The 21,558-nt window shown below is 42.8% G+C and overlaps 1 protein-coding gene across 2 annotated transcripts in view; it reads right to left on the bottom strand.

Moving 5' to 3' along the window:
• The window catches only part of IAPP (islet amyloid polypeptide), a 586,160-nt gene that overhangs the window by 184,944 nt on the left and 379,658 nt on the right, over nt 1–21,558 (bottom strand). Inside the window, exons 1-2 of one of the 2 annotated variants that reach the window (XM_078654429.1) lie at nt 12,323–12,399; nt 11,940–12,035 (exon numbers count right to left, since the gene is read on the bottom strand). The exons of the other annotated variant lie outside the window; for it this stretch is intronic. Of the exons in view, the coding sequence (XP_078510555.1) occupies nt 11,940–12,029 (90 nt within the window). The 5' untranslated portion in view covers nt 12,030–12,035; nt 12,323–12,399. Of the gene's footprint in view, nt 1–11,939; nt 12,036–12,322; nt 12,400–21,558 lie in introns of those variants that run through there. 2 annotated transcript variants of the gene reach the window in all.

Genomic DNA, 21,558 nt, shown 5'->3' with positions numbered 1-21,558 from the left:
CCCACTTCCGAGTGCAGACCGACCACCGGCCCCTGCGGTGGTTGATGCAGATGCGGGGAGAAATCCCGAAACTGCTGCGCTGGTCCATTTCGCTGCAGGGGATGGATTTCACTGTGGAGCATCGCCCCGGCAACGACCACGCCAATGCTGACGGCCTGTCCCGATTCTTCCGCCTCGGCGAGGAGAATCCCCAAGAAGATGGGTGACTCTCCCCTGCCTTCAGCTGGGGGGGACGCGTGTTGGACCCGGCCTCATGGCGTGGTCCTACCGCTCCCGCATGGCGAGCCCAGGACGACATCGGCCCTCCACCCAGCATCGGGCAGCCCTTTTGCCCGACACTGCACGCCCCAACATTGCTGGTCCGGCCACCATCCCGGACCCCCACTACCGACCTGGCTCTGTCGTGGGCCCCTCACGACATAAGCATGAGGCCGCGCCCGACTCCATCTTGGGCCCACCACGTCATGACCACGTGGCCTCTGCTCCGGCCCAGGCCCCAGCGTAGCCCAGACATCGAGGCACCAAGATCCACCCAGGTGGTCGAGTGGCCACTCGACAGATCCCGGAGAAAGGGGTGTTTCGATGGCCCTCCAGCCGTCCCCGGACGCCTGGTTTCGATCGCCCTCCGGCCTCCCTGGGCGCTGGCTCCACGCCCCTGCCGGGTGTCTGGACACCATCATCCCGGCCCTTCTGACCCCCAGGCGCGAGGGTCCGGACATCAAAGGACTCCAGTCCTATATCTGGGCCAGCCCCGGAGTAGGACGTCAGTTGTATCCTGGACTGGAAGCCCTGCTGACACTGTCACGGCCGACACCAGACGAACTCATCTCCGGTAACCTGAACCATCTGAGAGCCTGCTGGCGCTGCTGCGGCCTACCTTGCTGAACCATCTGAGAGCCTGCTGGCGCTGCCGCGGCCTACCTAGCCGAACCATCCGAGCGCCTGCTGGCGCTGCCGCGGCCTACCTTGCCGAACCATCCGAGAGCCTGCTGGCGCTGCCGCGGCCTACCTAGCCGAACCATCCAAGAGCCTGCTGGCGCTGCCGCGGCCTACCTTGCTGAACCATCTGAAAGCCTGGTGGCGCTGCCGCGGCTCGAACCTCTCGGAACCCCCCAGCTCGAGGATTGAGAGCTGTGCGTAGGGTATCCCTTCCTTCGCCCAGAACTAGACTGTCCCGCTACCTACCCCCCTTTCCGAGACTTTACGGATCCTTCGATCCATCTGTATATACTGCCAAGAACCAGCAACCTTCATTACTTATAAAAGCTTAAGAACTTGATCTCTTGCGTAGTGTCCGTTTGTAGTGTTGTGATTACTCGGCTGTGCGATCCTCGGAGAGGGCCCTCAGTCAGGAGGCCCCTCCGTAACGCTCGGCTACTTCTCGAAGGAGAGGTGGACCTAGGGGTGGTCAGTCAGACCTCTTCTGCCCCCCCCCCCCAGGGTCGCCTTTCTAACAGTAATAAATACTATTCAAAGTGGAAGAAGTGGTTGCCTGACGGAAACTGATGGTTAGTGGTGGAGTAATAATTACTATTGAAAGTGTAAAGGTATTAGCCTTATTGAAACTAATATATAGTGGTGAGGTGTTAATTACTCTTCATGCTTTTTAGGCTGCATGCCTCATGGAGAATGTTTGTTAGTGGTTGTGTTCTAATTACTATTCAAACTGGCTATGGGGTGGTTGCAACAGAAAACTAAATGTAAAAAGAAGGGTCCCAGGGGAGTTTTTAATATTTATAGACCTTCTTGTATCTTGTCCCCCAATTCAACAGTATAAAAACACACAAAAGATTCCAAGGGTCTTTAAGAAATTATGCTATGGTCGGTACCTATTTATGGTATACAAACTCAAAGATACCAAATGGTTATCGGTGTCATAGGAGAGAGAAATGGGTGATCTAAACAGAAGAAAGAAACCCATCAGCCCACCAGTTGGCGGAACTTCATCATCTGGGTTTTGTGGAGAAAGATGATATCCGCTAGACACCTCCTCAGTGCATTCATTGAGGACAGCTAGAGTCGGATCATAGAAAGAGTAACATCAACCAGAAGATGAGTATTTAAAGGCTGAAAGGGTGAGTTGCAGTGCTCAAAAAGTGTACAGAGTATAAACAAAGTTAGTGGTGATATAAAAATGCCTGTTTTGATGTCTAGAGAACATTTTTAATAGATGCGACCATCAAGACGGCATACTTAAAAGCAGAGTGAATATAGTATGTAAAAAATATTACTATTCATCAAAGATATAGGTTGGTCGACATGTTTCAGCCCCTCCGGGCTTTCATCAGGACCTATGATGTGCACTACTGCAACACTTACCACAAGACGTGATAATATAGATTGTGTAGACCTACCAGTTGTATGGTCTTTTAATCCAGAAACTCTCCCAACATTGTAGGGAGCAACGGCCTCACCTCGCCTGCCACTCGCTCAGGACTAAGAGGCCACGCACTCTCCGTTGTTGCCTCGGTCTGGCAACTGAGCCGAGGGGAAGCTACAAGCTGAATTGATGAATAATGGTGGAGCTAAAATTAGTATACAAACTGAAAGGGTTGTTCTCATCAGTGAAAGTGGTGTTGTTAAAAAGTACAATAGAACTAATAATTCTTTCTAAAACATAACTCGTAATAGATTTTTTAAAAAGCAATCATTTTTTTTCTCAACAGATAACAACAGACAGAAATAGATAAAAAAAAGAATCTAATTGGATCTATTTTTAGAAGATCCACTAAGTTCTGACAGATTTCAATATAACAGGTAAATGTTTTTTGAACAATCTAATGAGTGTCTAGCATCTTTCAAAATGAAGAAAAGTGATATTATTAAAATGACTATTACCACACTGTTTTGCTCTTGCAAAATACAATGTGGTTTAGAGGTAATAAATACTATTCAAACACTAAGGGATGGTTGCAACAGGTAAAAGTGTGGATAGTGGTGGTGTAATAATTAGAATTCCAACTCCAAGGGGTACTCGCATCATGCAATATGCTGAATAGTCGTGTGCTTAAAATTACTATTCTAAAACATCCTAGATAGTATTCAAGGAAAAAAATCAAATCAAATACATTTTAACTTTAACAAGCATAATAAATTAAGCGTTCTAAAAAATGCAATACATTTTGTTTTCTCAAAAGATATCAACCGAAAGTAACCACATTTACCAAAAACTACTTTCTCCTGCTGTCGTAAGAAGACATGAAAAGTGCACTGTTCATTTAATCCAGGTACAACAATCTCCAAAAACAAAACTCTGGCTTGACACTTGCATAAAGCATGAACGGCTGTGACTAAAATTAGAATTCACACTCCAAGGTGAACTTGACAAAGAGAACATGGTTTGTGCTGCGGTACATTGAGAAAGGGCCTACCATCATTCGAAATGCAGTAAAGTACTATTATTAAAAGGGCTATTACCATGAAAAGGGGTACTTGCCTTGTTTAAAATGCCTGAAAGAGGAGGTGTTTAATAAAAACTATTCAAACAACAAGAGGTGGTTGCCTCTCTGCAAATGGTGAGTAGTGGTAGAATAATAAATACTATTTCAACTTGAAATGGTGTTTACCTTATGCAACATGCTGAATAGTGGTGGGGGGAAAATTTGTATTAAAAAACAATGCGAGTAGTTGCCTTATTGAAAATGCTAGAAACCGTTGAGTTTAAACCAACAATACAAGTACTTTTAACGTGTGAAAGAATAATTCAATGAGCGTTCTCAAAAAAACAATGCATTTATTTTCTCCAAAGATATCATCCAAAAGTAATCAAATAAAAACAAAACAAAATTCCAAGTTTAAATTAATTCAGGTAAAACAATCTTCAAAAACATCACTTGTGAATTAGTCTTGCAAAATGCAGAAATTGCGGTGATTTAAATTACAATTCATACTCCAAGGTGTATTTAACAAAGATATCATTTTGGAGACTGCTGGGGTAATAATTACTATTCAAACATCAAACGGTGCATGTCTCATTGAAAATGCTATATAGTGGTGTAGAAATAATTTGCCTTGCCATTCAAAAAGCTTTTTTACCCACAGGGTAAATGCTGCATAGAGGACGGGTGTTATGATTACTATTCAAAGTCCAAGGGGCGCTATCATATTAGATAATGCTTTTAATCTACCTCCGGGGTGGTGCAACATTAGGGTAAGTGTTAGATAGTGTAGGGATTAAAATTACAAATCTAACTCCAGGGAGGTGCAACAGTATTCTACGTTTTGGATAGTGTTGGGATTAAAATTACTATTCTAATTCCAGGGGGTGCAACAGTAGGCTAAGTGTTGGATAGTGTAGGGGTAAGAATTACTATTCTAACTCCAGAGGGGTGCAACAGTAGGGTAAGTGTTGGATAGTGTAGGGGTTAAAATTACTATTTTAACTCCAGGGGGTGCCACAGTAGGGTAAGTGTTGGATAGTGTAGGGGTTAAAATTACTATTCTAACTCCAGAGTGGTACAACAGTAGGGTAAGTGTTGGATATTGTAGGGGTTATATTTACTATTCTAAGTCCAAAGGGGGTTCAACAGTAGAGTAAGTGTTGGATAGTGTAGGAGTTAAAATTAGTATTCTAACTCCAAGGTGGTGCAAAAGTAGAGTAAGTGTTGGATAGTGTAGGGGTAAAAATTACTATTCTAACTCCAGGGGGGTGCAACAGTAGGCTAAGTGTTGGATAGTGTAGGGGTAAGAATTACTATTCTAACTCCAAGGGGGTGCAACAGTAGGCTAAGTGTTGGATAGTGTAGGAGTTAAAATTACTATTCTAACTCCAGGGGTTGCAACAGTAGGGTAAGTGTTGGATAGTGTAGGGGTTAAAATTACTATTCGAACTCCAAAAGGGTACAACAGTAGAGTAAGTGTTGGATAGTGTAGGGGTTAAAATTAGTATTCCAACTCCAACGGGGTGCAAAAGTAGAGTAAGTGTTGGATAGTGTAGGGGTAAGAATTACTATTCTAACGCCAAGGGGGTGCAACAGTAGGCTAAGTGTTGGATAGTGTAGGGGGTAAAATTACTATTTTAACTCCAGGGGGTGCAACAGTAGGGAAAATGCTGGATAGTAGTGAAGTTAAAATTAGTTATCAAAATTAACTTTCCTCAGGGAATATGCTGGATAGTGGTGAGGGTGAATTTAATATTGCAACTCAAAGGGGTGGTTGCCGCAGTTACATTGCAGGATAGTGGAGGGTTTTAAAAAATTATTCCAAGTACAAGGGGTTCTTGACTCAGGGAAAAGCAGGATAGTGGTGTGGTTAAACTTAGAATTGCAATTCAATAGCTGTGCTTTCATCAGAGAAATGCAAACAAACAATGCAAATTCCTAATATTTCCAATTTCTTTTTTTTAACAGAACATAAGACTTTTGAATAATTTGAGACACCTCCTTAATACTTCTACAAATCCGTAAACGGTGAGTGTAGTTTCTACATAACACATAAAAATAAATAACTCGTTTTTCTCCTTAGGAAACAACATTCTTGAAAATTTAAATTAATATTTTTTTTAATGTTTTTTACTCTTCAAGATTTAAAGATAAGACAACTGATAAATCATAATTCCAAAAACCACCGGGACCTGAAGCAAGACCAATCTATTAAAAAGGTAATGATAAATCAAACACAGTGCAACTATATCTTATTTCTTTTTAGAAGGCGCATAAATAATTTAGTCTGAAAGGTTTACAACATCAAATGAAAGTCGCCATAATTAGCATCAATCAATCAACCAATCACAAGAATTTGTATAGCGCACTACTCACCCGTAAGGGTCTCAGGGCGCTGAGGGAGGGGGGGAGTCACTATTGCTCGAACAGCCAGGTCTTGATTTTTTTCCTGAAGGAGAGGTGATCCAGGGTCAGCCGTAGGTGAGTGGGGAGGGAGTTCCATGTCTTGGCTGCCAGGTAGGAGAAGGATCTTCCTCCGACGGTGGATTTCCGAATTCGTGGGACGGAGGCGAGGGCGAGGCTGGCGGATCGGAGCTGGCGGGTGGGTGTGTAGAATGTGAGGCGTCTGTTGAGGTACTTCGGGCCCGTGTCGTGGAGAGCCTTGTGTGCGTGGGTGAAGAGTCTGAACGTGATCCTCTTGTTGACGGGGAGCCAGTGCAGGTCTTTCAGGTGGGCAGAGATGTGGCTGCGTTGAGGGATGTCCAGGATGAGTCGTGCTGAGGCGTTCTGAATGCGCTGGAGTCTTTTCTGGAGTTTGGCTGTGGTTCCAGCGTAGAGGGTGTTTCTGTAGTCCAGACGGCTGGTGACGAGGTCCTGGGTGACCGTCTTCCTGGTTTCTGTGGGGATCCATCGGAAGATCTTTCGGAGCATGCGCAGGGTGTTGAAGCAGGATGATGAGACTGCGTTCACTTGCTTGGTCATTGTGAGGGAGGAGTCCAGGATGAAGCCCAGGTTGCGTGCGTGGTCCGTTGGTTTGGGTGCGCTGCCCAGGGCAGGGGGCCACCAGGAGTCGTCCCACACGGAGGGAGATGGTCCGAGGATGAGGACTTCCGTCTTGTCTGAGTTCAGTTTTAGGCGGCTGATCTTCATCCATTCTGCGACGTCTCTCATTCCTTCCTGGAGGTTGGCTTTGGGGTGTTGGGGTCGTTGGTGAGGGAGAGGATCAGCTGGGTGTCGTCGGTGTAGGAGATGATGTTGAGGTTGTGTCGGAGGGCGATGGCTGGGAGAGGGCTCATGTAGACGTTGAAGAGGGTTGGGCTGAGTTAGGATCCTTGCGGGACGCCGCAGATGACTTCGGTGGCCGCGGATCGGAACGGGGAGAGGCAGACTCTCTGGGTTCTTCCGGCGAGGAATGAGATGATCCACTCCAGGGCCGCTCCTTGGACTCCGGTGTTGTTGAGGCGCTGTATCAGGGTACGGTGGCAGACGGTGTCGAAGGCTGCTGAGAGGTCCAGGAGGATGAGGGCAGCCGTTTCCCCATTGTCGAGCAGGAACCTGATGTCGTCGGTGGCTGCGATGAGGGCGGTCTCGGTGCTGTGGTTTGCTCGGAAGCCGGACTGTGAGGGGTCGAGGGATCCGTTGGTCTCGAGGAAGGCGGAGAGTTGTCTGTTGATGGTCTTTTCGATGACTTTGGCTGGAAAGGGAAGGAGCGAGATGGGGCGGAAGTTCTTCAGGTCCGTGGAGGTCCGCGGTGGGTTTCTTGAGGAGGGCGCTCAGCTCGGCGTGTTTCCAGCTCTCCAGGAAGGTGGCGGATGCGAAGGAGCTGTTGATGATGATCCGGAGTTGGGGTGCGATGATGGAGTCGGCTTTGTTGAAGATGTGGTGCGGGCATGGGTCGGTAGGGGAGCCGGATGGATGGTGTTCATTGTGCGGGTGGTGTCTTCAGTGCTGACTGTGGTCCAGTTGCAGAGGGTGGTGGTAGGGGACGCTAGTTCAGCGGTTGGGTGCGTGGTTTGTACGTCAAAGCTGTTGTGAATGTCGGCGATCTTGCGGTGGAAGAACGAGGCAAGAGAGTCGTAGAGGTCTTGCGATGGAGTGATGTCGGTGTTGCAGGCGCTGGGATTTGAGAGCTCTTTGACGATGCTGAAGAGCTCCTTGCTGTTGTGGGTGTTGTTGTCCAGTCTGTCTTTGAATGCTGTCTTCTTAGTGGTGCGGATCAGCTGGTGGTGTTTGCGGGTGGCGTTCTTGAGGGCGGTCATGTGTTCTGCTGTCTGGTCGTGGCGCCAGGCTTTCTCGATGGTGCGGCAGGTTTTCTTGGAGTTTTTGAGGTCGGTGGTAAACCACGAGGCTTTCCTGCTGCCGGGTCTGCTGGGAGGGTTCTTCAGTGGTGCAAGTTTGTCGGCGCAGTCGGTGAGCCACATTGTGAGGTTGCGGGCTGTTTTGTTGGGGTCCGTTGTGTTGGCAGGAGGGTTCTGGCTGAGGGAGGTGGTGAGCTGGTCGGCGGTGATCTTGCTCCAGCTTCTGCGGGGAACCTGTTGCGGGTGGTGGTGGGTCGTGGTTCTCCTGAAGTTGAAGTGGACGCAGCTGTGGTCTGTCCAGTGTTGTCCGGTGGAGTGGCTGAAGGAGATGTGCTTGCTGGAGGAGAAGACGGGGTCAAGCGTGTGGCCGGCGTAGTGGGTGGGGGTGTTCACCAGTTGCTTGAGTCCGAGGTTGGCGAGGTTGTCCAGCAGGGCGGCGGTGTTGCAGTCCTTGTTGTTCTCCAGGTGGAAGTTGAGGTCCCCTAGGAGGATGTAGTCTGAGGACCAGTTGTTCTGCAAATAATACGCTATATTTAATAGTGTTAACTAAGTATGGGCAAATTTTGCGAATCAGCGGTTCGCAAATTCAAGCGAAATCGCAAAAAAATCTGCGAATTTGCAGATTTTCCAGCGAAATCGCGGATTTTTTTGCGATTTGCATCATAGTTAACTGGAATACTTTCTACTGGCTAATCAGTAAGTGCTACCTCGTTGGGTAAATCTGTATCGTGCTTTTCCTGCACTACAGCTGCGTAAAGGCCCAGAAGAGTTGTCTCCAGTGACCCCGTGTGTCTGTAACTTTGCCACCGCGCCCATAGGCGCCGAGGTCCCTCGAGTCAGCTGTCCATCACAGTGGGGGAAAGGGCGGGAAGAGGTTGCATAGCCTAGTGTGTGTGGGCTGGGGCCGGGCTTCAGTGCGAGTTTACATGCCTCAAGGTTATAAAGGGTCAGAGGCCGATCAGCGCAGCAAATGAGGAGAAAGCAGTAAGTGCTACCTCGTTGGGTAAATATATTGTGCTTTTCCTGCAATACTGCGCGTAAGGCCCGGAAGAGTTGTCTTCAGTGACCCTGTGTGTCTGTAACTTTGCCACCGCGCCCATAGACGCCAAAGTCCCTCGAGTGAGCTGTCCATCACAGTGGGGGAAAGGGCGGGAAGAGGTTGCATAGCCTAGTGTGTGTGGGCTGGGGCTGGGCTTTTGTGCAAGTTCACATGCCTCAAGTTTATAAAGGGTCAGAGGCCGATCAGCGCAGCAGATGAAGAGAAAGCAGCCTCCTGGCCACTGGAAGTACAGGGGGATTGCGCTGGAGAAACTCGTGGATGCCTAGACCTCCATCACGGATTAAAGCTAATTGTAGACGGTAGATCTGGGGAGAAAGCACACCTGCCTAGCATCAACCGTGCTCACTAGATTCTTGGGCTGATTATAATGCGTGACTGAATTTGAGCTTCAACTCGGGCACCTGCTTTTTTTTATCTGTAAGTGCTTCCTGCTGAGGTCTAATTGTTGGGACAGGCGCCTTGTTGCCTAATTGTAATTATTCACTTACCCTGCTTCGAGGGTCAGAGCAGGGTCAGAGAATAGTTGCAAGTAGGCAACGAGGCGCCACTCAGGAAGCACTTACAGGGTTAGAGCAGGTGCCCAAGTTGAAGTTAATTTCTTTGTAACCATTTTACAGAGAAATTAGCTTCAATTTGGGCATCTGCTTTAACCCTGTAAGTGCTTCCTAAGCAAAATTCATCCCGCTCGCGGATTTGCGGATTTTGCAGCGATTTCGCGTGATTCGCGTATCGCAAAATCACGGAAAATCCGCAAATTCCGCGAGCGGAACGAATTTTCCACCCATACTTAATAAATGCCTTTTCAAAAATCCACATCTCGACAAAAACAAACTATCTTTTTTTTCTACCTTTTCATGTCATTACAGATAATGTCATCAAAGGACGAAGCGAGATATATCAACTCCAGCAAAGGGAAACAGGCTACTGAAACATTCGGGGTATATTTATTATAAGGAGAGACTGACTGAACCCAGGTGTCATTGGAGATGTGTGCAATACTACTCCTCCCATTGCACAGGCAGAGCGGTTACTCTTGGTGACTCTGTTTTAAGAACCACAGAGCTTAACCACTCTGCCTCTGCAATGGAGATTGAGGCTTAGAGAAACTGTAAATGAGATCAAAGATATTGCATCCACCTCCAATGTATCCTGTTGTTCAATTTTGAGGGAGTAGCACAACACGTCCCAAAACATGTTGCCAGCTGTATGCCTATTATTCTTAATCTGAGACGTATCGTTCAATGTAAAAAAACAGGCAAGTAACCCTCAACTAGTTAGACCTTAAACCTTTTCTGATATACGTATTCCTCCTGAACTCTCTGTAACTCTTTCTAACGACCTGTTCTTATTGCATGACAACAAAAAACCTCTGAAAAGAATCCTAATCTTTAGCAAACCCCGTACTCTTGTTAGGTTAGAGAATTGTGATATTTGGATGATGGATGGGACGTTTAAAAGCACGCCCCATCCATTCACCCAAATATACACCATTCATGGTAAAATTAACAACACAGTAGTCTCCTTAGTTTACAGTTTGCTTCCAGATAAACAATCCTCAACTTACACTGAACTTTCAACAGTGATAAAATCAAAAACATCTAGCAAAAGTCCTAGAAAAGTAATTATTGATTTTGAATTGGCAATGAATAATGTTATTAACAAAAAGTACACGGATAACGAATTTCAAGGATGTTTTTTCCAGTTTTCTCAGGCATTTTGGCAGAAAATACAAAAAACATCCTTAGTTCAGGATTATATATCTAATAGCAAACTGCAGTTTGAACTAAAAAAAACTAACTGCACTTTGCTTTGTTCCTTCTGATAGTGTAGACGAGTACTACACTTCAATTTCTGAATCTGACTATTTTACAACAAACGATGAAAAATTGGCACCACGACTAAATTACTTTGAAGACACATGGATTGGGCATCTAAGCCGATCGGGTCGCAGGTGGAATCCTGTTTCCATGTGGAGGGGTGGAACTGCTACTCGAGCTGCTTAGAAGGAGGAGCAAAGACAAACAAAGCCATAGAGGGATGGAACAACTCCTTCAATCTTTCAATTGGAAAACAACACCCCAATTTCTATCATTTTTTGGAAACTTTGAGAAAGGAGCAAAGTATCCAAGTAGTTAGATTAACACAAGCATTAACAGGCAGTCTGAACCCGCGAATATCCCAAAAATCAAAGGAAATGTCAGGTAGACTATTGGTTGCACTACAACAGTTTAGGTTGTGTGTGGCTTCAGACTACCTGGATAATATTGCACACATCCTACATTACTAACTCACACAACACTATTACTTTCCTGTTTTACAAAATTTGCTTTTTTTTTAAAAAAAATACAAAAAATGTGGGTCACCTTATCTTTTGATGCCCTCATTTTCCAACTCTTGGTCTTGACATCATTTCATATCTTTACCAAGAGTCCATTTGCAAAGTACATAATACACAAGAAATAATCCGCAAAGAATTTTTGGTGCAAAAGTCCCTTTTTTGTGAAGTTCCATGTTCCAAAATTTTGTAACTTCAAACGCGCGCATTTTTCTAATTAAGGCATAAACCTAACATTAGAAGATTTAAAAAAAAAAGTCTATTGAAAAATAAATTATTGAAATCCATCATCGCAATTCAGTCTGAAATTGATAGCACTTCTTTTTACAAAACAAAGTCCTTCGAAGCCAAACAATCGAATACCATCGTCGCAATTCAGTCTGTAATTGAAGCCAACTCTTTTTCCAAATCGAAATCCTTTTAAACCAAACATTTTTTAAAACGAATTCCACCATAACCTTCGTCGAATTGTAATATTTAAAGAAAGCCATAAAAAACCATCCATGAACAAATTCCGAAAACAGATGTTTACCAAAAAAAACAAGCTCTCTAAAATTTCCAGACGACGTGACGATCCTCGATCTTTTCTTTTTTCAATATACAAATGTCAAAATAAAACATATATATTTTTAAAATCTTTTTCTTTTTCATATATTTTCACTTTTTTTACCAGGTAATAAGCTAACTAAACATTAATACTTTAGTAAACACGTGACACGACATAGGCATACGCTGGCAACATTGTTGATTTTGTGATATTTAAAAAACACACAACTCATTTACAACATCTATAAACCTCCCTCGTCTTTCCTTACACTAAATATCACTCTTATACTATGCAATCAAAGTAAAATAATATCTCTTACCTTAACGCAGGTCTTGCATGCTTCTGCTCTGTCCTGCGATGAACCACATAATGACGATGTGCATGTTTCACGTTTACACGTCAACGTCATCGCTAGCTGAAAAAATAAAGAAAGGACAATTGTTTTCAATAAACATACAGTGAAATATGTTCAAAATCATAAGAATATATATCTTGAATGAAAAAAATGTACATTATAATAACTTTTAAAATTATACTGATGAATAAATATTTTTTTTAAAAGTTAATAAAGTCTTTTAAAACACTAACATGCTTCGCCTTTTTTTTGAAAATCTAGCTGTGATTGACTAATGCAATAAATGTTTTTCAAATGGGTTTTAAATTTTGTTTTAAATTGAATATATTTATTACAATTAATCTTACCTTTCAGCATCTCCCACTACCTCCTGCTCTGTCCTGCGAAGATCCTCAAAATGACAGTAATCACCTACACGCGTCTATAACATAGAAAGATGTAAAAATAAATGAAGAACAATTCTTACCATTGAGTTCAGTGATAAAGCCTGGGAATCTTTTTTCATAATATTTTCAAAACCTTTCAATACGTATTCAATTCAGACAATTATTATTAACCTTTTTTATATTTCTCATAATTTTTTGTGATTTAATATATATGTCAAACATTTAAGATACACTTTTTTAAAGATAATATTATTAATAAATACAGTATATTTTTCAGATCCATTTAGTTTAAATAAACAAAAGCAATGTAAGTATTTTTCTTACCTGTGAGCATCTTAAACATTGTCATAATAAAACTAATCACAAATTCTTATACATTCATTTAAATTAATACCTGAGTAATAAGTGCTATTTTAAATTTTTTCAATGTTATAACTGAGTATTTCTAAACAATAATTTCAAATATATATATATATATATCTGATAAATATTTGCTATTACAAAATAGTACTAATAATTCAAAATTAATACCTGAGTAATAATAGCATGTGTTTAAGTTATTTTTTAAATTCTTTAAAAAAAGTTTCAATTAAATTAACACGAGTATTATTTATCCAAAATTAATATTATATAATATAAATTAGTTTATATATATATAAAATTTGAAATAATTCAATACAATAATAGTATAAATGCAGCATAAACATTGTTAAAAAAGATTACATAGGTATTATTATTCTATAAATAATAATATATAAATCACAATCCTTTCAGATATGAAAGAAAGCGGCATGCCAAAGTTTGCACCAGATGAGTTTATTGTGCAAAAAGAACAACGTGTTACAGATGTTCTATTTAAGCCAGAGAATGCTACCAACAGAAATAAGTCACCCTCTACTCCAAGAATGATCACTATGTATAATGCTAGATCGAACAGAATGAGATACATTATGAGAAAGCATTGGTGTCTCATAGAATCGGATCCCGTAATTGGCAGTGTAGTTGGCAACTCACCCACTGTCACATACAAGAGAGCACTTTCTCTCAGGGCCAAATTGGTGAGAAGTTACTATGAAACAGAAGTTCCCGTAAATTGGCTTAATAGTAGTAAAGGCTGTTTCAAATGTAACGCTTGTAAAGCGTGTTTCAGTAGCCATAATTGTAAAACATCTACTATCTCCAATGGCAAAGAAAGATCAATATCTAGATTCAACACCTGCACGACCGACTTTGTTATTTACTGTTTACAGTGTCCATGTGGCTCTCGCTATATAGGCAGCACAAACCTGATGGTTAAGAAGCGCTTCTTAGAACATCGAAGAGCTATAAAAAATCATGATTTCAACTATCCTGTTGCAAGACATTTTTATAATGCCCATAATAGCAACAACCAGCTCTTAAGCTAAATAGGTCTGGACCGTGTCATGAAAAACATCGGAGTGGGTGACTGAGAGAAGCAACTACGTAATCTTGAGTCAAAGTACATCATTGACCTGAATACAAGGGCCCCTTTTGGGATGCATAGTGAAGAGGAATTAGCCACATATATAGTGGTGTAGCTCGATATTCCCTCGATCTGTCTTGTACATTTTTCCTTAGCAGTCTAGCTGTCTCCACTGTTGTGTATATGTAAATACATTAGTCATTTATTATTTGGGATGAGGTTCATTAGGTGTATGCATTTTACATCTTCCAGTTATCCATGGTAGCTTTTTGGCACTAGTTGGAGTATTAGCTCCTTGATGATCGATGGTATGTTCCATTGGGTGCTAAAGGCCAATGTATTTTCTTAACGTTGGCTGATGAGTTCCCATTGCAGGCAGATCATAGATTATAGGTGCCCTTACAGCTCAGGCTGATTGGGACCAACTGGTCCCTCTTTCTCGCGATTGATATCTGGTATTGCATTCAGCAGTTATAACTTGACTCATGTTACACAAATTTTGTACCTTTGTCCGATTCACTCATTCACTTATATTACACTTTGCCCTCGTGGTATCATTGGTCTTTGGGCTGCCGCTTCTCTGTGAATCCGAGGCACACAATTCTTTGCTAGTATAGGCAGAATTGGGGCATACATAACTGATGTATCATTCTGACACAGATGTTGGACAATTGGTCGAGGACATCCATCAATTTGGTTTTGTAATCATATGGTGTTAGTTCGCCTTTGATTGGGCATTGCTCCCCGATCTGAAACTTCATACGAACCTATCAGGCAACTTGGCAGAAGATTATGTTTTGTATCATAATGTTGGTTGAATAATGCTACTCCGATGTTGCGCACCTTTGTTTGGGTTTACAGCACTCACACAAATGTAATGATCGCTATTGTTTTGATTGTGCAATAGCGTAAAAAAGAGGACGCATATCCAACAACACATTCGGATGTCCTCTATCTGTACATATGTATATAGTTACAAACATGTATATTAATGTATCAATATGCACATAGTGGATTAAATATGAACTTGTATTGCCCCTTTAACATGCATTTATTATGAATTGATTGAAATGTATTTTTGTCCGCCTTTGCGCATCACAAAATACACCAGTATAAGTAAGGTAATGAATGTTTTCCGGGACATATCGTGATTATTTAATGTATTGTATTTTAAAACTTTATTTATAATCTGTCACAACATTGTGATCCCGGCTTGGTGGCAAATCTGAGGAGTATGTGTTCTGTTTCGATGATTTAATGTGATACGTCTTTAAATGGCAACTCTGCAGCCCGACCTTTAAACCTGACGAAAGCCGACAGGCTGAAATGCGTCGTTCTTTTTGCACAATAAACTCATCTGGTACAAACTTTGGTGTGACGCTTTCTTTCATATCTGAAAGGACTGAGATTTATGTTTGTGGTTTGGCCGCCACGGCTGGCATCGGCAGCGAGAGGCAGGCGGACGGCGTTTGGCCAAAAACTCTTTATGACGCTATTAATTATATGTGCTTCTAGTAATTGTTACATATTAAAAAAATTAATAATTCATAAAAAAAAAATAAGTAATATTATAACACAATAGATATCAATACTTACCTTATTTTGCTTTCTAATAGCATGCGTTGTAATTGAATCTGCAATGTTATAGGTCTGTTGTAATTCCATGCGTTGTAATGAATATTGCGATAAAAATGTTGTGTTGTAATAGCATAGCGTTGTAATACCTGCGTTGTAATGGACATCCCCCTTTGCTACCAGGAGCTGAGGTGGGAGTATGCGCCGGGATTGAAGGTCAGATTTATAACCGAGGACACCTGGAAGGGCAGGATTCTGCTCGCAGCAGACCACTGTCTCGGTCATCCTCCAGGGAAGCAGTAGTGGACTGGAGATGCACCACTTGGAAACCAGAAGGGCGCCAGCAACAGAAGCACCATGCCAGTGTGCATGCGTAGACTGTAGGAAAGTGCTGTGGTAGCTACACTGTGTGCAGCATGAAATCGGAGTAAACTGAGTGCCGGAGAGAGCCTGGAAAAGGACTCTCCTAGGAAGAGGCACGCTTAAACTGCTATAGACATATAAAGTATTGTGAGACACAATTTAAAGAGCCTTGATAGTATGCATAACACTCTAAGTGTTACTAGGAGACAGTGTGGTATATACTGTGCACTGCTTAGGCTTTTCCGAAACCCTGTAGAGAAACCTAAAGCACTAGGACCTATAGCACATCTGGATTGTCATACAACGTGGACCACATGGCATTAAACTGGTTAATTAAGTTGAGAACCTGTAGGACTCAGTCGTGGTCAGAAAGATGTGGGGGAGGATCTGCGTGGGCAGAAGGGGGGTTAAAAGTGAGACGGTAATTAAAATAAAATAAAAAAGTTACCTTCCTCCGAGTCACACGCGCCGTCGGTCCCTGGGACCACCTCCAGCCCCTAAAAATATTTCCCCCTGCATTTGCAAAGAGGAAGGGAGTCCCCTGGGGATGCCTTTCCTTTTGCGAGTGCATTTTCACCCTCCTGAAGAGGGTATTAATTTGTGAGTGTTTTTCGACAGCAATTGCGTACGCAAACATTCATACATTTTATGTTATGTTAATGTGTAATGTGTTACAGAACGCTCAGCTACTCAGGAAGAGTGTCCCGGCACTAAAGACCTCATGGCAGGAGAATTATTATAACTAAAAACTGAAAGGTTTAAGATTGTTTTGGGAATAAGCAGGTTTTCAATTGCTTCCTGAAGGTGGAGTTGCGGTCGCTATTAAAAAGGGGACGCCCCTTCCTAATAGCGACTCGCAATTCCTAAATAGCATGTTGTAAACAAATTGCGACTCGCTATATAGGAATTGTACACAACCCTTTCACATTTTGCATGCACAAATGCGTTGCAAACCCATTTGCACATGCAAAATAGGGTCACACATCTGGCCCTACGTTCCTCTTTCTACATGTGTTGTAAAATGCAGTACACATGGAAAGTTGAAGTAATGCCTGTTTCCGGTAGGCTCACCATTTTGGCGAAAACCCCATTTTAGAAGTCTACGTAAATATGAGTTTGCATCAAAATACAAGGGGCGATGCATGAGAACACCCATTTTTTACCCATGTATCGCCTCCTCGAAGCAAAGTAATGCAAGGCAGCACTATGAGCTGCGTTGAGTTACTTTGTATTTACTAAACCAAACACAACCACACAAATTGTCAATGGATGGCTTAGTAAATGGTACAAATTACTGCACCACAAAACTGGCACAACCCTGGTGGAAAATCATAGTAAATATAGGTCTTGGTAACCAGATTTTACTTGGCAATGCAGGCGGAGGCCCCATTTACTGTGCCCAGCACTAAGGCACAATGGAAGGCAGATTTATGATATATAGTCTCAGATAAAGAGTGGTCACATTGTTTCAGACAAAGTGAGGTTCACTCTCCTAATGGTCAATTGCACCTATTACACGTTTAATGTATAGTACATACACCGGACATATCACATGCCACTCAAAATCTTCAAGAATAACTTCCAAGCTAATTCTCACTGTGTAAGCTGTAGTGTGCCAAGTGCAGATTGTATCCACTAGGCCTGGTTCTGTCCGCTGATTAAAACATTTTCGTGCAATGTGATTCAAATCTTCTCGGTGGCCTTGCTTCTGTCGAGGAAAAAGGTGGCTTATGTTTGGGCAGGAGCCATGCTCCGGCGATGAAAACATGTTCAAATGACCTGCTCTTATGAAACAAACAGCTGGTGCTATGCTATTCTATGATTTCTCAGTCCAATTGGCCCAAGAACAGTTGGGCCCCTTGAAGTTATATTTTGTAACCCATGATATGACCGAATTCTGAACTGAGTGGGAAGCTTAGAATAACTTGTTGGGGGAGGGTAGCTTTGTGGAATGATTACTCAATTTTAAGAGGCAGTTTAGTGACCCAGTACATTGAGATGCCAGAGAGCTATACTAACACCTGGAGGCGAAAATGATCCTCATTCCCAAAGGTAAACTTAAGCTTTAGTGTGCGAGAGTACTATTTTGATATTCACTAAATGTGCGTTTAATTTTAGTAATAATAACTTTACTTTGTGATTACCAAAAAGTAGTAAGTGTACTACCCAATGTCAGCTTACCTGTGTGGAACAGGCCCTCCTTTTAAACATTAAGTCACCCCTAAGTAGGCCTTAATGCCCATGAGGCAAGAGCACATTATTTAAAAGCATGACAAGTAAAAGTTTAATGCTACATATATCCTTACAGTGACAAGGCCTAAAAAGCTATTTTGACTATAGTAGGGTTAGCGTTTTCATAGAAATGATTAGGGGTACATTATTACATCTAATAATGTTATATGCACCTGAAAAACAGCTGCAAAGTCTATTCTTATTTATTACAAACCCAATTCATTGGTAAAATTGGATTTGAGAAACGTACTTTTAGAAAGCCTCAAACCTCTGGAAACTGAACACCTAAAGCCTCTAGATACCCATGTGCATAAGCTTACAGCGGCCATTCAGGAGCTGAATAGCCCCCTTGGTGAGGTTTGAACTTGCTCTCAGAGCTTAAGCAAAGTACTTGGGTTCAGGGGCGTGTCCTGTTCATTTGACTAGATGATCATCTGGACTGTGAACGTAATTAACTTCAAAGAGGCGCCCTGTCATAGGCAGATGCAGCTAAAAACCAGGACCTGCCCCGACTTTGTTCAACTCAGGCAGGCACCAATATCAGTCGGAGAAGAGCTGATCTCAGAAACAGTTTTGAGTGGCTACAGAGGAGGGTTGGTCTACATTGCAGTCTAACCCTGCTGGAGGAATCGGAGCTTGAAAAAAGAGACAAAGTCTAAATGTAGAAATCTTTACTGGGGTAAGAAACCAAAGTATCCAGCTGGCAAGGGACCTTCCGCAGGCACAGACTTTGCATTTCTCCTGCTCAGAGCTTTCTCGTCAAAAGTCAATGGCTTCACAGGGACTTTGTCTGGTGACTATCCTATCTTTTGGAGCCCTTATCAGGCACAGACTTATGCTTCACTCTGTACAGAATTTGTGACTTCCATTTTCAGAGAATAAACCAGAAACTAAAACATCCATCCAGGATTTTTGACCTGGCCCTTCTGCAGGGTCACCCCAAACTTTTTGCCTTCAACCTCCCTGTTTTGCTGATTTCAGTTTTGTTGGCTTAAGGACTATGTGCACTTTACCACTGCTAACCAGTTCTAAAGTGTTGGTGCTTTCATCTTTAAACATGGTAAAATTGGCTTACACCTAAATGGGACTTTTAATGTACGTGTAAGTCCCTAGTAAAGTGGGACTACATGTACCCAGGGCCTGTAAATTAAATGCTGCTAGTGGGCCTGCAGCACGTATAGTGCCACCCGTTGAAGTAGTCCTTTAAAAAATATCTCAGGCCTGCCATGACAGCCATTTGTGCCATTTAAAACTGCCACATTGACCTAGGAAAATCAACCTTTTGACATGTGCTTTTCAGTTGTACATGTCCTGGTGGTGAATAACTCCTAAATTCATTTTAGTCTCTACTGCAAGGGCTACCTGTCCCATAGTTACCTTAAACAAGTGAGAAGTGCCTGCATCCTGGGTCACATGACTAGGTGCTGATGCCAGGTGGCCTTTGTGTTTTCCGACCAGACAGTGTAAAAAAGGGGGACTAGATGTTGGCAGGATGGGCCGTCTTGCCAGGCTGGGAGAGGTGTATCAGTTCCCTGTCCCACTTACATTTCGACGGAGCTGCCTCAGCTAGCTCACAAAATACTTGACAACTGGCCTTTAATGATCCCAGACATCTTGGGACCTGAGCAGGGAAAGGAAATTCTAGAACCAGATCTGGGAGGGAGTCTAGATGCTTCTCCCACTTCAAAGCTGGAATCAAATATAAATATCCCTCAAACCAACTCTTGAGTACACTCCTGTCCTGTGGACATTACAGAAGACGGACAGCCCTGCTGCTTGAGTCCTCTCCTGCTCTCTCAGAAAGAAGACTGGTCTTACTCCCTTCATCTCAGGCTAACCTGAGTGACTCCAAGGGTCAGGAAGTCGACCTCCTGTTCTGAACCTCAGGGATGCAAAAAGCTCCAGAGATCTTCCTGCAAATGCACAGGTGACCTGGGATAATTAACTTGCCTAGACCTGCAACTGGACACGCCTGCGCCTTCCTGACCTCTTCTGGATGAGTTCTTATTCCTCAAGCGGTTCCTCCTGGGTTCTAGAGGCTTGGCTGGCATCAGCTGAGCTCCTCCTGTAGAGAAAGAAAGAAATTATGAGTTTTGAGCTCTTCGTGACCATTATTGGGTCTGATCACACTGAGATTATTACCATCTATGATGACCACCAATGCAACACTCCTGTAAACCCAACTCTTGTGCTTCAGCAACCACCAGCAATGACTGGCAATGTGAGAGCTGCACTTCGTACTACAGCGATGACAACCCACGGTGCCCACCATCGTGAAGCTACAGCAACAGTAGTCTGCAATGCTCTACCGTAGCTTCATTCTACAGTGAAGACCAAGCCTGCTATCACGCTATGAGAACAACCACCAGTCAGGGTCTCCTCATGGCCTCCTTTTCCTTAAAGTGGTTTCTTTGTGCTAGACTTTAAGAAGGTAACTTTTACAGTGGGACTAATCTGATCCCTATATCCGCCCTGCATTCCATTACCATCTCCAAAACATGTGTCTTTCCAACTGTCCAGCATGACCAGATGACTGCGATTGGAACTTTCAGGTGTTATACTTTTTTTAGTATATGTTTTTATTGGCATTTAAGAAAGACAAGGTTATATGTCTCAGTATGTAGTTAAAAAACAATATAAGAACAACCCTCTCCCCGACCCACCCAAACCTGCTCCACACAACATGTAGAAATGATACAGAAAACATGAAGGATAGTGGTTCAACTTAAAGGTCGAGTTGGGGCTGCATGTCTACATAGTCCTAAAAGCTAGAGACTGACCTCTTAGCTAGCACCAGCACCTTTCACACAGCCTCCCACCTCTATCTCATTGGGGCAATGCATCAGGGAGCTCTATGAGTGTGTAGCATATGACTCTTCTTGGCCAAGTCTTAGTCAGATATACTTTTCAACCATTTAGACACCTTCGGATTGTAGGAGACATCCATCTGATAGCTATCCTCAGGAGGATAAACTTCCTTCTCAAATTATTTTACTTGCGGCCAGTAGCATTCCGAACAAGCATTTACCAACATTCCTGGGAATGGATCACCCCATAACTGCAGTCAAAGATTCTAAAATGGGACGCTAGTAGGTATCAAAATCAGGGTACCCCAGAACATATAATAAAGTCAGCACCCTGTCCTGCACATTGGGAGCAGGAGGAGGAATGCGCTTGGTAAATAGTATGCAGCATATTCGGTGTGAGGTACACTTGATGGATAACATTGTACTGGTTTAGTTTGAATCTCAAATTCATAGTTGTTCACTTCACCCCTTTATGTACACCTTCCCATTCTTTAGCAGAAGGAACGATCCCCAGACTCCTATAATACCAAGTGTCATGCACCAGCAAGGCGCATTAGAGGCTATACTTACCTAAATATTTGAAATTGCATACCTACAATTCTACTAATCGGATTTTTGTTGTTTTGGTCTCAAATTATTTTTCACATTTTACTCTAGTTTGCTAAGTTGGTGTGGGATTTTTCTTGAGTTGTGTTTTTGCTTTTTTAATGTTTGTGTGCTGCATAAATAGTTTACACAATGTTTCTAAGTTAACCCTGACCACTTTTGTGCCAAGC

The sequence above is a fragment of the Lissotriton helveticus genome, chromosome 1_1, assembly GCF_964261635.1.
Source record: "Lissotriton helveticus chromosome 1_1, aLisHel1.1, whole genome shotgun sequence".
NCBI classification, from domain to species: domain Eukaryota; kingdom Metazoa; phylum Chordata; class Amphibia; order Caudata; family Salamandridae; genus Lissotriton; species Lissotriton helveticus.
This window is presented reverse-complemented; position numbering and strand designations above follow the sequence as displayed.